The sequence below is a fragment of the Canis lupus genome, chromosome 16 (assembly GCF_003254725.2).
Source record: "Canis lupus dingo isolate Sandy chromosome 16, ASM325472v2, whole genome shotgun sequence".
Classification (NCBI taxonomy): domain Eukaryota; kingdom Metazoa; phylum Chordata; class Mammalia; order Carnivora; family Canidae; genus Canis; species Canis lupus.
Genome location: NC_064258.1, coordinates 46,387,632 through 46,404,445, shown reverse-complemented (window position 1 = coordinate 46,404,445; position 16,814 = coordinate 46,387,632). Strand labels below are relative to the sequence as shown.

The window sequence follows — 16,814 nt, the reverse complement described above, 5'->3', positions numbered from 1 at the left end:
GCAGAGGGAGAGAGAGAATCCTGAAGCAGACTCTCTATTGACCATGAGGCCTGACTCGGAGATTAATCCCAGGATTCCAAGATCTATGACCTTATTTGAAATCAAGAGGTGACTGCTTAACCAACTGAGCCACCAGGTGCCCCAAGTCTTTTTCAGTCAAAGTCATTGACAACTAAGAAATGTTATACAATCGTGAAAATAGTAGATTTAAGAAAAAAGTGTATATAACAGGTTGGGAGATTTAAGAAAAAAAGTATATAACAGGTTGGGAGAAATTACCTAATTGTGTGCCCTCTGAGACCTTAGAGAACAACCAGTTAACTCAGGATGACAGAGGAGGGCCTGGGGATATTCAGGAAAGGTTAAAATAAGGCTTTTTGAGGTTTCAGCAAACTGTAGCAAATCCCCATAAAACTCTACATGTGTTTTAGATTCACTGTAGATTAGTGTATCATAAATGAGGGAACAAATTACTCTCCCTAACAAGGTAGAAATTTTAATTTGATTTTTGATGGCTTTTTGGGGGTGAGATTTTTATCTTTTCAAGAAATAAGATATCAGATGATTTTTGACATTTTACAGAATTTCAGTTGTTTACTTTTTCCTTTTTAAAAAGTTTAAATTCAATTTTTTAAATTAAATTTAAAAATTTTTTTTAAATTTAATATAAAGTATATTATTATTTTCAGACGTAGAGTTCAGTGATTCATCAGTTGTATGTAACACCCAGTGCTCATTACATCACATAACTTCCTTAATGCCCATCACCCACTTAACCCATCTCCCCCACACCTCTCCCCTCCAACAACCCTCAGTTTGTTTCCTATGATTAGAACTAAAGTGGTTTAATTGCCGATATGATTCTAGAGGAAATATAGTCCTAGAAAAAAAAATCACATTATCAAACTCATCTCCTTGTCTTATGAGTAAGAAAATTAGGTATAATTAGGGGGAAAGGTCTTAGAGAAAACTTATAAATACTAAACAGTTTGAAACAATTAGTCTTAGAAGGTTTAGTTCTCAAAATTTTCTTGCCTCTGACCTTATTTTATCATTCCTCTTGGCCAAATATATTGATTAAGACCTGAATTTTAACCACTGATAGCCTCAGCTGCTGTTGGTCATGAAATTTGGGAGGTTTAGTCAAATTCATCTAACTAATTTCAGTGAACTTTTTTTCATTCTTCATCTTCTTTGACCATTCAGTTTACTTGACATTGTTGACTATCCTGGCTAACATTCTGGCTCATTCGTGTTTGTTTTTCTGCTTGCTTATTCTTTTCTGTTCAGCCTTTCAATGATGGAGTTCCTCAGATTTTGTTTCTAACTTTCTCATACCTATGTGATCCAATATAAGAGCTATTAATCATATATGGCTATTTAAATTTAAATTAATTAAAGGTAAATAGAAATTTAAAAGTGAGTTCTTCAGTCATACCAGCCACATTTCAGTTGTTCAGCAACCATATGTGCCCACCATATTGGATAGCACAGAATAAACATTTCCATCACCATGGAAGGTTTTTTTTTTTAGGTAGCGCTGCCTCTGTCCTTTCCCTGGCTAGTTTTCTCTTCCCCTTATCTGTATGCTGATAAGTCTCCAAATTTTTATCTACAGAACCTCTATGCTCTACTTTTTATTTACTGCTGCTTACTTAGTGTTGTGTGTGTGTGGTTTTTTTTTTAATATTTTCTTTATTCATGAGAGACAGAGAGGCACAGACACAGGCAAAGGGAGAAGCAGGCTCCATGCAGGGAACCCGATGTGGGACTCAATCCCGGGACCCCAGGATCACACCCCTGGCCTAAGGCAGACGCTAAACCACTGAGCCACCTGGGCTGCCCTTACTCAATATTTTTATTTGAATATCATAAAGGGACCTCCAAGTGAAAATGTCCAAATCATAGTACCACATAACTGATCACACTGTTTCTTATCCTGTTGAATAGGATCATCATCCATTCAAATGTCATAAACTAGGAGTCATTTCTGTTCATTCCTTCTACATCATGTACTATATTTAGTCCATTATTGTCACACAGATTGACCTCCTAAATACATCTCAACTCGTTCTCTTTCTCTACATGACCATCTTCTACTACCAGTCTCTTGAACTATGGTATAGCTCCTTCACTGAAGGAGTTCAGTCTACTCCTGCCCCTATATTTTTCATACTGAAGTCACAATGATTAAAAAATACAGATGTGCAGATGTCATCATGTTGTCTCCATGCTTAAAACCCTTCATTGTCTTCCCATTGTTCTTAGACATGAAACCTACAAGGTCCTGCTTACTCTGGCCCCTGTTTCTGTCTTCAGCTTCATCTCTTGCCATTCTACTCCTTTTTTCCACACTAATATTTCTTTTTCCTCAACTCACTGTGATTCATCCTGCCTCATATTCCTTGCCCATTTTGCTGCTTCTTCTTAGAATGCTACTCTACTCTCAATCTCACTCTGTCTAGGTAATTCCTACTTATTTTTATATTTTATTTCAAATGTCTCTTCTTTTATCACAACCCCACTTCCCCTGATTCTGAGTGGCTGAGAAAATTCTTGAGTTTTTAGGACCCCTCATATCAGTAGAGGATAATATACTCTGGAGGAAGTCTTAATCACCAGAAGTAGGTCTTTAGTCATTCAACACTTTTTTGAGTGCCGTTATATGTTAGATATAGCTGTACAGTGAAAAAAACAAACAAACAAACAAACAAACAAAAACCTGTTTCTGACCTTAAGGAGATCATAGTCTAACAAGGAGACAGGGAGACACACATACCAAATTCTAATACAGTTTGAAAATGTAGTGAGAGTTGCATGTTTATGATTTAGTAGTGGAACAGATGTGTGGGGCAGTCACCTCTACCCAGAACAGAGGTCAAGAAAGACTTTTTCTTAAGAGTAGCAGAGTTGAGTTGGAAAGATTGAATGGCCCTCATTTCCTTCTGGGCTTATCAGGTGGATATGGATAGATGGTACCACATGTCCACAAAGAAGATAGCTGTGGAATGGCCTCCTGTGTATAGCTGTCGGGTGAGACACTGTGCTGGTGCCTGGCATGTAATGAAAAGATAAAGTTTGATAGGAAGACAGAGGCTGGTACTACAGAGACTTATAAGCTATCCTAAGAACTTCGGATTTAATTCTATAGAGCAGAGGTTTTCAAACTATAGTGTGCGTCATGATCATCTGGAGGGCTTGTTACAATGCAGATTCCTGGACCCTGCCCCAAAGTTTCTGATTCTGTAGATCTGGAGTGGGCCCCCTAAGAGTTTGCATTACTTACAGGTTCCCCGGCAATGCTGATGCTACTCATCCAGGAACCACACTTTGAGAGCTACTATTATACATAGTGAAGAGCCATTAATGTATTAGTGTTTGTATTTTAGTAGCCAACTCCTTCGCTTTTTACTTACAATTCGAACAGCCAGAGTAGTTGAGCCATAGTCTATTGAAATAAGCTGACTGCTATGGTCTGAACGTTCATGTCTCCCGAAATTCTTACATTGAAATCCTAACACCTAAACAGGATGGTATTGGGCGGTGAGGCCTTTGGAAGGTACTTAAGTCATGAGAGTGGAGCTCTCATGAATGGGACTAGTGCTTTTATCAGAGAGGCTCCAGAGAGATCCCTACCTGCATCTAGCATGTAGACATGGCTAAAAGGTGGCCATCTGCACCATGGAAGAGGGCTTTCACCAGAACCTGATCATGCTGGCACACTAATCTTGAATTTCCAGTCTCCAGGACTATGAGAAATGAATTTCTGTTGTTTATAGCCACCCAGTCTGTGGTAATAGGCATCGGAGTGAACTAAGACACTGGCCAAGAATTCGTAGGAATTCTAAGTATTACTGGGACATAGGCTAAATTGTCCCTGCAGTTTGGTGGGAATAAGTCCAGTATTTTAGCTCCCTTTTTATTTATTTATTTTTTAATTTTTATGAGAGAGAGAGAGAGAGAGAGAGAGAGAGAGGGGCAGAGGGAGAAGCAGGCTCCATGTACCGGGAGCCTGACGTGGGATTCGATCCCGGTCTCCAGGATCGCGCCCTGGGCCAAAGGCAGGCGCTAAACCGCTGCGCCACCCAGGGATCCCATTTAGCTCCCTTTTTAAAGCCTTCCTTTCTGTTCTGAATCCTGAAATGTTATTAAGAATAGTTAAGGTGATTCAAGAGAAACATTTATTCAGCTGACTACAAAGGCCATGATGTTGATTTGAATCTGCTAGAAACTGCAAAGTATAAATAGTACACCTTGGGGAGTAACATGCTCATAGTATTGATGGGGAGGCTTTGGTCAAGTTGTGAATCTTCTTTAGAGTATAAGTAAGCAGCTTTGGAGTTGAATATATCAAGTAGAAGTGAAGAAGAATTTCAGAAAATATTACATGTGTATATGGACACAGTTGCTGATAAGAACCATAATGATTTCCATTAGGAATTATTTTAGTAAAGATAATATGTAGCTTCTTTGTCTGATCTGGTAAAGTTGTCCCTGCCTGAAAGAAGGGAGCCAATCTATAGACTCTAGTGGGCTTCTCCGGGTCCTTCCTTGTGCTTTGATGTGATCTGAGTTTCCAGCATTGCTGTAAACTGATACAAACAGTTCCTAATTTATGAATCACCTAAACTTAGAAGGCACTCCAGCCCATGGCCACAGGGGCCTTTCTAGGGTTTCTCTCTGCCCAGCCCTCCTGCTGTGAGGACTGCAGCTTCTGGCACCTGCTAGCTCTTCTCTGACATCCTACCTGGCTCCCTGGTCCCCATCTGTCCTCTGCCTTGAAGGGACTAAGGGCTCAAGGCACTTCCACTATTCTCTGTATAAGTGCTTAACATTATAGCCAGTCCTCCTCCCATCCCAGTACCCCAAGAAAACTTTAATCATCATACATTCTAACAAACACTTGCACTTATAGAAATGACGGTCCAGTCCAGAGATGTTAAGTAATATGCCTGTTGTAACTAGAACTAGTCAATCACACACAGATCTAGAATTTGAACCCAGGTATGATTTTTAGTCTTTTTTTTTAATTTAATTTAATTTAATTTAATTTAATTTAATTTAATTTATTTATGATAGGCACACAGTGAGAGAGAGAAAGAGGCAGAGACATAGGCAGAGGGAGAAGCAGGCTCCATGCACCGGGAGCCCGACGCGGGACTCGATCCCGGGTCTCCAGGATCGCGCCCTGGGCCAAAGGCAGGCGCCAAACCGCTGCGCCACCCAGGGATCCCCTGATTTTTAGTCTTGATCTCTTTGCACTGCACTGCTCATTCACATGGGTAGATGTTATGAAACTCTTGTTCAAAATTTACAAATTATTGGGCCAGATCTATGTTCTAAGTGTGTCTCATGCCTGTTCAGCTCATGGTTCCAGTTTGGGAGCAGGAGTCTCCTGGTAATTTATTGTGTGGATTTAGTTGATATGATATTATTACTTTAAAAATATATTGCAAGAAAAAAAAATATATTGCAAGCATGTTGGAGGGCCTTAAACCAGAGGAAGTGCTAAAAGTTTCAGTACTTGAGACATTTAAAGGAAGGAAGAAAAAGTGTGCCATAAGCATACCTGACCAGGCTAGGCAAGGTCAAACTACAAGATATCTGTAGTCTTCTCCATTGTAACATGAGTGCTTCCGCCATTAACTCCTGCTGTGATTTCTGCTTATTCCTCAAGTATGCTTTCTACTAAAGTGGAGTGACACTTTAGACTCTGAAATTCAGGTGTTTGATGTGGTAAGAAAATTCCATTTTTTCTTTTTGAAGAAAGAACATACTGGCCTCCAGTTGAAAAACAAGATAAATAAATACATATATTTTTTAATTCCTGGGCAACTTTTGAGGTGATCTTCAGATAATTTTGAAAAAATGTGTGGTAATGGGATTTGCTGTCAGTTTCACGTTGAGAAGTCAAGCACCATTTCTCATTTTGAAACTTGACCACTCCCTAGGTAAATACATACCCCATTCCTTGAACCCTCCTCTCAAGGGGGGTTTATTAAAACTTCTATTTGCACGTACAAGAAAGATTCAAAGGATTGTTAGTCTGTTGCTGTGAAGGCCCAACGTTCTCCAATGAGAAACTCCTTTAATTCCATACCTTGTGGGCTGGGCGGGGGCAAGAGAAGACCTTTGCATTCTATGGAGGAAAGCCACATGTTGGGGAGTCAGGGGACGGGGGCACGTGTGCAGCCCATCTCCTTAACTATCACAGAGTTTGTGGGGTGGGAGTGCAGGGCACAGTTTTGCTCCCCTAGGGTGTCGGGGTGTTTGAGGAAGTCCGGAAACCTTATTGGTTGTCCCATCTGGGGGAAGGGATGCTACTGGCATCTAGTGGTAGAGGCCAGGAGCGCTGCTCAGCATCCCCAAATACCCAGGACAAGCCCCTACAAGAAAAATGTATCCAGCCCAAAATGTCAGTAGTGCTGAGGATGAGAATCCCTGCTCTGTTATCTATTGACTCCCCCAATCAGCCTGCCGAGAGTGCTGCTATTAGGGGATGTCTTGGGATTTGGTAATGTGCTATGAGAGAAGAAAAAATACTGTGCTGGTGGCATTTTCTAGGACCTGAAAAAGAAAGTGGGGGCATGTTAACCACTTGTGCTATTTCTGGACTCCTTAGTTTACACTGTAAATTACTTCACCCTCGTTTGCCTCATTAGAAGTAGTACCCAACACTTCTCCCTGGCGTTTGTATTTTACTGCAAGACACCTCACTTGCTTGGGGGAGAACTGTATCATGGGCAGAAGTTTTAAAGCAAAAAGCTGTGCCATGATGTTGTCCCTGGGTCTACTGTAATGACTTTATAGTCAAAAGCGTTCACCCAGAGTCTAATCCGAATTTCTTTTTTCAGCAGAGGAACCCAGTGAACCCATTTTCTTTTGTTCCGATCTCAGTAGAATGTGGACTATACAGAAGGAAGAACAGTAAATATTTGTAATTAATTGCTTTAGAATATTCTATCACTTTGTGTGTTCATCTTGGCACCAGTTTCAAGAGCCACTGCCATCCAGTGTTTCACCTAGCACTGTTTATCTTCTTGGCCTTTGTTTTTTATAGCTAGGTCAGACCGTTTGTGTGATTAACCAGTTTGTAACAACACACACACTGTTACCTAACGCTCTGCCGAGAAACAGCCATTCGAGCCTGGCCTGAGCTGGGCCACCGTGTGTTGTCACGTACCCAGTTGCCCATACTTCTCTTGGCATGAATATTTCCTGACCGAATGGGTTTTTAGGTCACAAAGCATATTCATCTGCACTGCCAGATTTGGAAGGATTTTGGCACAACAGGACATAGGCTGCATGAGTTCCATGTTAGTCACTTAGCACTGAACATGGTATTAGTTTTCTGAGACAAAAATAAACAGAATTGCCTAAGCAACAAGCTGCTGTGGAGTTCGTTAGCAACAAGCTTTGTGATCAGACAATGGCATTGTATTGCCCTTTAACAAACAGAACGTATTCACGTGAGCAGGCGACGACATCCAAGTGGAACACGAGAATATTCTTCTCGGCCCTGCAGCTGGGTTTTAGATGAAGGTTCATTCTCTTTCTTCCTTCTTTTTGGAATTTGCTTCTAGTTTTTGTGCTTTTAGAAAAGGCTTTTACTCTTTCTTGAGAGAAGAATTTGGTTGTTGATCAATGTGTGTCAATTTCTTCCTATATGTATCTCTTTATTTTTAACCCCACATTAAAACTATTACCTAGAAAGAAAAAAAAAACTATTACCTAGATTTATTCTATAAAAAGGCAATTCTTTTGTTCCCAAAATTGAGAGTATTTTAAATATGCATAAAATTTAGATTTTAAAGCTATGTTTTAAAAATGAAACTTTTTTTTCCCCTGAAAAATTAGCCGTTACAAGCATGTATTTCTTTAGGCACACACACAAAGCACCCCAGTTTGTGAAAGACTAATTTGGGGGCAGATTTACCTTTACCTTCCCTCGAAGGGGACTCTGAAATGCTATTTTTCCTCTTGAGATTATCATCATTGTTATTATTATTAACATGGAGTTAATGAGCTCTTTGGTCAGGGCCTATCAGCCAAGGATAGGACAAGTTGGAAACTATTATCGAGGTCAAATGGAAGCGTCTCTTCAGCACACATAGAGAAAAGTCATCCTCTAACATCTGCCTGACCCGATGGAACATGGCTGTCTGTCTGTTAGCCTGAAGTCTACCTATTACCCTCTGTGCTAAGTACCAGAAAAAAACGCTTTTGAAAGATAGTGTTTTGTGGTGCTCACCTAAGTTTTTTCAGTTACTCTGTTGAGCCTGCCTAGATGCTGTTTTAAGGCATTTATACAAGTTGACTAAGTGGAACATGAACGAGGTAAGGATCATCCTAGGGAAGTGGTTGAGTTCTATAAAACATTGCTTAGGCTCCACCTTGAGGGGCCCCTTCTTTCATTATGGGTAGTTCTTACCTAAGCTGAGCACATTCTGACTCACCCCCAGAAGGTGTGATCTACCTGCATAGGTATATTCATATTTACTGGGTGGTCACCTAGGCCCTGGACATTGCCTAAAACAATCTTACTGTTTCTGAAGTGAGCTTGCTCTTCTGCTTTCTATAGAGGATTTCCCACTTTAAGGAGAATTGTATGGTCTGTGAAGAGTATCTCAGTAAAGCTGTTATTTAAAAAAAAAAGAAAGAGCCCATAAGGAAACCCATGTGGCTACTGTGGAGAGTCGGAGGAGATGAAGCTGGAGTATGTAGGGCCTTCTGGCTCCTCAAAAGAGCCTTGCAGTTTGCCATGAGTGAAATGGGGGTATTGGGGAGGGTTTTAAGCAAAGGAATGATGTGAGTGGGTCGATGTGTTAATGGGTTAACTTTGGCTGCTATGCTGAACAAAACCAAAGGGGAGGCAAAGGTGAAAGCTGGTGACCAGTTAGGTTGTGCAGTAGAACACACGATATGGTGTTGCTGAAATTCTTTCTTTGGCTTCTCTGTAAACTATACTCTCACATTCACCTTCTACCTCTCCTTCACTGTCTCCTTTGCCAGCTTCTCTTCTTTCTCACCAGTAAATGTGGGATTTATTTAGATTCTGTACTGGGACCATTTTATCTCTTCCTGGGTTGTCTCACCTACTCCTGTGACTTGAGTTACCATCAAGTGCTCAACACTTCTCAACTCCACACCTTGTATCTCTGCTCAGGGAAATGCCCTCAACTCTGTTTGCCTGTTCTTTTGCTGTGTAACAAACCATCCTAAAATTCAGTGTCTTAAACAGTCCTTTCTTTTGCACACAAATTGGCAGTTTGAGCAGGCAAGAATGACTCTTCTCTGCTTGACTGTGGCTGGACGCTTCACCTTCAAGGTGGTGTTTGCACATGGTGCCAAGTTGGTGCTGAATGTGGACTGAGGTCCCAGTCAGGTCTGTGGTCTGGGAGTTCTTTCTGTGTAGATCTCTCCAGTGATTGCTTAGGCCTCCTTAAAGCATGGAGGCCTCGTGGCTAGTAGAGACTTACCAGGTGGCTCAGGGCTCCAAGTCTGTGGCCTTTTACAATTTGGCTTTAGAAGTCATGGCATCACTTCCTCCATTATTACAAACTCACCTGGATTAAAAAAAAACAAAAAAAAAAACCACATACCCTACTTCTGAGTGGGAGATTGTCAAAAGTACATTGACAACAAGAGCAGTTGAACCGAGAGATCTTCTTGGGACCACCTTTGGCAAATATCATTTACTATATTGTCCACAGTTGAACTCAAGATCTTTCATAAACCTGCTTCTGTAATAATGTTCCCTGGTTCATAATTGGCCCCGCCACCTCCATGGCTGCTCATGGCAGAAACTTGGGAACATCTTGGATACTTCTGTTTTTTTTATATTCCTCAGCCATCTATCTTCTCCCCTGTCTGGTCAGTCACAGGGTCCTGTTGGTTCTCTTTATAAGTTACTCTCAGATCCTTCCAGTCTTCTTTCCTACTATTGCCACGGAGCTGGTTTAGGCCACCATCTGCCTCCTCAGTTACCGCAATGGTCTTCAACAGGTTTTTTACTTGCAGTCTTTTGCTTTCCAATTGCTTATTTTATCCTTCCTGTATAATTTTTTAAAATACAAATTCAGGGGTGCCTGGGTGGCTCAGTTAGTTAAGTGTCTGCCTTCAGCTCGGGTCATGATCCCGGGGTCCTGGGATCGAGCCCCATGTAGGGCTCCTTGCTGAGGGGGGAAGTTGCTTCTCCCTCTTCCTCCGCCTGCCGCTCCCCCTGGTTTGTGTTCTCTCTCTCTCTCTCTCTCTCTCTCTCTCTCTCTCTCTCTCTCAAGTAAAAACAAAACCAAACCACGAATCCATTTATGACATGCTGCTGCTTAAAACCCATTAGAAGCTTCTTAGTGCTATTGAGCTAAAGACCCAATGGACTAAACGGCTTTGTGTCTTCTGGCTCCTGCCTTCTCCTCATCCACTTTGGATCACTAGCTCCCCCATTACATCTGCTGCCCTGGCTCTTCCAGGCCTCCCAAGCTCTCCTTCCTGCCTCCAGGCTTTCACTTTCATACTTGTTGCTCTCTCTGTGTGTCACATCCCACTCCTCCTTCATTTTGTTCGAGTGTAATTTGCTCAGGGAAACCTGGGTCAGAAACACTGGTCAAGCAGCTCAAGGGTACCTGTACATTTTCATTATAGCCTGTATTATGTTCATAATTGCTAATACTATCTTTGGATTTCTCCCGTGCTAGACTTTAAGTCCCATGAGATTTAACAATTGGTCTTGAGTCCAAATGCCTAGCGCATGCCTGACACACAGTGAGAACTCACTGCATGCTTAGGAATGCCTCTGCATACATGACGTGTACATACGAAGATATTTAAGTACACATATACACAGGCACATCGATTGTGAGTATATGTGTGCAGAGGAGGTTTTTTAAAATGTTTTACACCTGAGTAGGATTTTTTAGTGGTTTATTTAGAAATTAATGGTACTTCTGTTTGAGAGTATAGGTATATATGTGTGTGTGTTTAGCATGAATTCTCTTCTTTAGTACCCACTGTTCAGAATGCACCACATTAGACATCAGTCTCATTCAGAGTTGTTACGTTCCCCTTTTTGTACCTTGTCCTCTGACTGGGTCCTGTCCATCCATCCCACTCAAGGTAAAGAAACTGCTGCAATGAAAGCTGATCTCCTAAGGGCCAGGAATATGAAAAGGTACATTAACCAACTGACTGTGGCAAAGAAGCAGTGTGAGAAGAGAATCCGAATCCTGGGAGGCCCTGCCTATGACCAGCAAGAGGACGGGGCCTTGGATGAGGGAGAAGGGCCTCCAAGCCAGAAGGTAGAACTTTGTGGTTTCTTGTTTTGACCATTTCATGTTCATTATAAACGTTCACGTAATCTCCCATCCATCTTTTAACTTTTTGGTATTTAACATAAGACATATGTTCCAGAACAGAGACCCTCATGTTTGCTTTTATGGGTCAAAGAGCTGTATTACTTGGTATCCCTGACTTCTGTGAACGGTAATAGGTAGGATGGATCAGCACAGGGTATATGTACGTGTACATGTATGTGCCTGTGTGTATTTTCCCATCCCGCACACCCTGAGGCACACACTTAGTTTACAAGGGCCCAGTCGAGTTACGCACTACCAGTTGAATAGAACAAACCACCTATGGAATAGAAGGTATCTTGTAAGTTATTTTACTTAGCTCTCACCACAATTCAATGAAATCTAAATTTCTTGATATTTCCATTTTAAGGTGAAGAAACAGAGTTGGTGTTACCAACTTGTAAGTTATTTTACTTAGTTCTTACTACAATTCAATGAAATTTGAATTTCTCGATATTTCCATTTTAAGGTGAAGAAACAGAGTTGGTGTTAGTAAATTACCTAAGGCAGGTGGGAAGAGGCAAAACTAGATAAAAACCGAGATCTAGTTGCTTCACAATCTGAGTGCTTTCTTACGAAGCCATAATATGTCAGCGCCTGTTTTTACAACAAAACTTTGGACTCTCTGATACTGGGTCCTGAAATCAGGGAGCTTAGGGAAGTGTCCTAGCCCTACCTCAGTACCTGCTCTTATTCTCAAGGATTCAAGTGTGTCTTCCAAGACCCAGTGAATGCGAAGACTGAGGGAAACAGCAGCAGCACTCCCTGAGGAGTTTGTTTGTACCACTTGGGAACAGGACTTCAAGGCAGTCTCCAAACTTCTCTTTTGTAAGATGGCATTTACTTACAACGAGGCTACCAAGAGTATAATTTGACTCTGGCTACAGCCCCTAACCTTACCTATTTGGATGTTTAGTTTCTTGATGTTTTCTCATTCAGTTCCTGGTTTGACTTCAGATGCCTGTGACTTTTCCCTTCCTCCTCATTCCGGTGATGAACTTTGATCTATTTTCTTGTTTGTGGCCCGTCTCCATGAGAGCCTCTTCAGCATAGTTTATGCTTGACCTTGGACCAACTCTAACACTAGCCAGAGTTGTTCTTTGGCAAACATCTTGTACAAGTGGCTCAAATGCTGCCCCGAGTAGCTCTTGTTTTATAGAGGGGTCCCCTTGCCGCTGGAGATCTGTTTATTTTGCTATTAGATCTGCAATTTTAACTTTGTGGTCCAAAGTGAACATTTTACAATTTTAACTTTGTGGTCCAAAGTGAATGGTGGAGAATGGATTTGGCAGGCTGTATATTGTCCTCCTTCCTCTTTCTTCTCAGCCTCTGGACTCTTAAATAGCTTTTCAGCCACATTTGTCATAGAAAAAGTTCTCTTCTTGTGTCCCATGTATTCATTCATTGAGTCAACAGACATTTAACGAAGGTCCGTAATCTCTCAGTTACAGTGCAAGGTACTAGAATACAAAAGGAATAAGAGGAGTCTTTGCTCTGAAAGAGTCCCATGTAATTATAAAATAGAAAAGTAAATGATCCAGTAGAGATGGGAGATAAATAAATACCTGGAAGACATACCCGATGGCTTATTGCCTAGTCAAAAGATGATGTGGTTTTAGATATTATGGTAGAAGAAAATCTTAGGAAACATAAAAGAAGATAATTTTAGAACTCAGTGTGATTTCAGTATGTTATCTGGCAGTATTTACTAGAAGTAGCCTTAATCTGGTTTTTGCTCCATTTCAACTTGTTTCTCCAGATATTTAGGAAAGGAGCAACCCATTGCTGTTCCAACAGTTTAACCTCAGAGTAAAATCATTTCCGTTAGGCTTCAGGCCAAAAGCCTCAGATAATACTACAGATTTCTAATGTCTATGGTGGTTTGCTAGACTAAAGGTAAGACTTTGGTTAGTTTGGGGCCATAAATGGGTAGTTTTGCTGTAGCCTAATCATATTTGATCCAGAGGAATCACCAACAAATTTTACTTCAGAACCTAGTCTTCAAAATTAGTTGAATCCCCCCAATTCAAAGAAAGAGATTGAATAAATAAATAAAAATAAATAATTATATGCTCTCTATAAGATACTAATATGATGGCACAGATTGGTTGAAAGTGAAAGGAGGGGAAAAGGCATGCTATGTAAACACAAAGCAAAGAAATCTAAAGTAGTTAATATTAACATTAGGTGAAATAGACACCAGAACAAGGAATGTAACCAGGGATGAAAAACATTTCATTATGATAGAGGGGTCAGTTCATGAAGAAGGCATGATAATCCTAAATATGTATGTGATCAAGGAGACCTTTAAGATAACGTGAAGCAGAGTGCCTGGGTGGCTCAGTTGGTTAAGCAACTGACTCTTGATTTTAGCTCAGGTCATGATCTCAGGGTCATGAGATGGAGCTCCATGGAGCTCCACATGCTGGGTGTGGAGCCTGCTTAAGATTCTCTCTCTCTCTCTCCCTCTCCCTGCATCCCCCTCCTTAACCACCTCCTGCTCACTGTGCTCTCGCTTGTTCTCTCTCTCTCTCTCTTTCTCTCAAAATAAATAAATAACTAAAATAAATGAAGCAAAAACTGACAGAACTGAAAGGAGAAAAAAAGATCCACAGTTATAATTGGAAATGTTAACACCTTTCTCTCAGTAATTGATAGAAGAAATAAAGCAGGATACAGAAGACATGAACAACAATAACAACCAATGGGAACTAAAGGACATTTGTAGACAGTTCCACCTAGCACCAACAGAATACACATTCTTCTCAAGTGTACATTGAACATTCGCCAAGAAAGAGTATATTTCTGGGCAATAAAACAAATTCCAACCAATTTAAAAGGTTTAAACACATATTATGTTCTCTGACCACATGGAATTGGAAAGCAATAATAAAAAGATCTGGAAAATTCTCAAATATTTCAAAGTTAAGCAACATATCTAAATAAGGCTTGAGTCAAGAAATTATAAGAAATTAGAAACTAGTTTGAATGGGATGAAAATGAAAATACATTAATTTTTGTGGGATTACAGTTAAAGCAGTACTTAGAAGGAAACACTTTTTTTTTTTTTTTTAAGATTTACTTAGCATGAAAGAGAGCTAGCACGAGCAGGGGAAAGGGGGGGAAAGACAGAGGATAGGGAGAAGCAGACTCCCCACTGAGTGGAGAGCCTCATGTGGGGCTCGATCCCAGGACCCAGGGATCATGACCTGAGATGAAGGCAAATGCTTAACTGACTGAGCCACCCAGATTCCTTAGAAGGAAACACCTTTTAATGCTTTTTTTTTTTTTAAAAGAAAGGTCTAAAATCAGTGATCTTCCTCCTTAAGAACCTACAAATGAAAACTGAAATAACTAGAAAGGCAGAAATAATATAACAGAAATCAGTGGAGTAGAGAACAGAAAAACAGTAGAGAAAAATCAATGAAAGCCAAAGATAGTTCTTGGAAAAGATCGATTATACACTCTAGTTAGACTGATGAAAAGAAGAGAGAAGGCACAGTTACCATTGTTAGGAATGAGAGAGGGCATCATTGTAGATCCTCTGTACATTAAAAGGAGAATAAAGAAGTATTGTGAACAATTTGAAGCCAATAAACTTCACAATATAAATAAAATAGAGAAATTTCTTTGGAAATACAAATTACTAGAACTGACTCAAAAAGAAATGGAAAATCTGAGTAGCCTAAGAGGTATTAAAGAAAATGAATTTATCGTTTAAAACCTTCCCACAAAGAAAACTTTAGGCTCAGATTATTTCACTGGTGAAATCTATTAAACATTCAAGACAAGGATAAGGTCAGTCTTAACCGTATTATTTCAGAAAATGGAAGAGAAGGATACTCTTCAACTCCTCATAGAAAACCAGCATAACTCTGATACTAAACCAGAGAAAAACATTTAGAAAAGTGAAAACTACTCACCAATATTCATCATGAACCTAAACAAAAATTTCCTTAACAGAATATTAGTAAATCACATCTAGCAATCTATAAATAGAAAAATTACTCCAATATGTGTTCTCCTGGCAGTGGGCCTTTCGTATAAAGATCATGTATGTCATTTATCTGCAGTTCCATTGCCAAGGCTTATTGTTTCTTAAACAGCTTTATTAAGGCATAATGACATATAATACACTGCACATATTTAGAGTATACAGTTTGATAGTTTGACTCATGAAACCATCATCACCGTAATCAAGATAGTAATCATATTCATTATCAACAGAAATTTTCTCAGCCCCTTTGTAGTCTCCGTCTTAACACCAGTTGATGCCTACTGGTCCAGTCCTTTAATCCATGTTTAATCATCTAGTAAGTGACTTTTTAACTACCCTGATTTTTAGCACCTGTCATTGTCTTTTCTTTCTTCTTGCCTTTCTTTCCCTTCCTCCCTCCCTCCCTCCCTCCCTTCCTCCCTCCCTTCCTTCCTTCCTACCTTCCTTCCTTGTATTTTATTTATTTACTCATGAGAGACACAGAGGCAGGCTCCCTGTGGGGAGCCAGATGCAGGACTCAAGGACCCAGGACCCCAGGATCAGGACTTGAGCGGAAGGCAGAAGCTCAACCACTGAGCCAACCAGGAACACTTTGTCTTTTCTTTCTTTGCCAAAATCTTGGTTCAGACTCTTCTGATGTGTTTTTATTGTATGTTGTCATTGACAACAGCTATGACAAGTCTCACAATAACCCATAAAGTAGGTGGTACTATCACCAATCTATAGAAGAAGAAACTGAGGCTCAGAGTATTGGAGCCAGGATTCCAACCTAGGTATGTCCAGTTCCAAAGCCTGAACTACTTTACCTGCACGTATTGCCTTGCTATTTGGCTCTGCTTTCATCTGGATATGGAAACACAAAATCTGTATTGCTTTTGCACAGTGGTAACCCGCTTCTTAAATGGCCCCCAAAATGGAAAGATGGAAAGAAGAATTTAAGAAAAATAATAGAAAAAATAAAGGGAGAAGAGGAAATGAAAATATAAGGGGTGTGAAAACCGATGGCACTAAGTGTCTGACCTCTTCTGTAAAATCAGGTTTTTTTTAAGTTTTAATTCCAGTTAGTTAACATACAGTGTTGGTTTCAGGTCTACAATATACTGATTCAGTGACTCTATACATCACTGGGTGCTCATCATCTATTTAACACATCCCTACACCTCCCTTCCTTGTGGTAGCCCTTAGTTCTGTGTAATTAAGAGCCTGTGTTTTGGTCTCTCTCTCTCCTTTTTTGTTTCTTCCCATTGCTCATTTTGTTTCTTAAATTCCACACAGGAGTGAAATCATACGTATTTGTCTTTCTCTGACTTCACTTAGCTTGACACTCTCTAGCACTATCCACGTCCTTGCAAATGGTAAAATTTCATTCTTTTTTTATGGCTGAATAATATTCCATTACACACGCGTGCGCGCACACTCATACACACATATTACTTTATCCATCAGTCGATAGACAGTTGGACTACTTT

General features: G+C 40.3%; 1 protein-coding gene across 6 annotated transcripts in view; it reads left to right on the top strand.

The window, feature by feature from the left end:
• The window catches only part of SNX25 (sorting nexin 25), a 142,251-nt gene that overhangs the window by 87,775 nt on the left and 37,662 nt on the right, over nt 1-16,814 (top strand). For all 6 annotated transcript variants that reach the window (XR_004805839.2, XR_004805840.2, XM_025471804.3 and 3 more), the window contains one exon: nt 11,113-11,294. Coding sequence is in view for 4 of the 6 variants with exons in the window: in XM_025471804.3 (XP_025327589.1) it covers nt 11,113-11,294 (182 nt within the window). In the remaining 2 variants the exon portion in view is untranslated. The remainder of the gene's footprint in view (nt 1-11,112; nt 11,295-16,814) is intronic.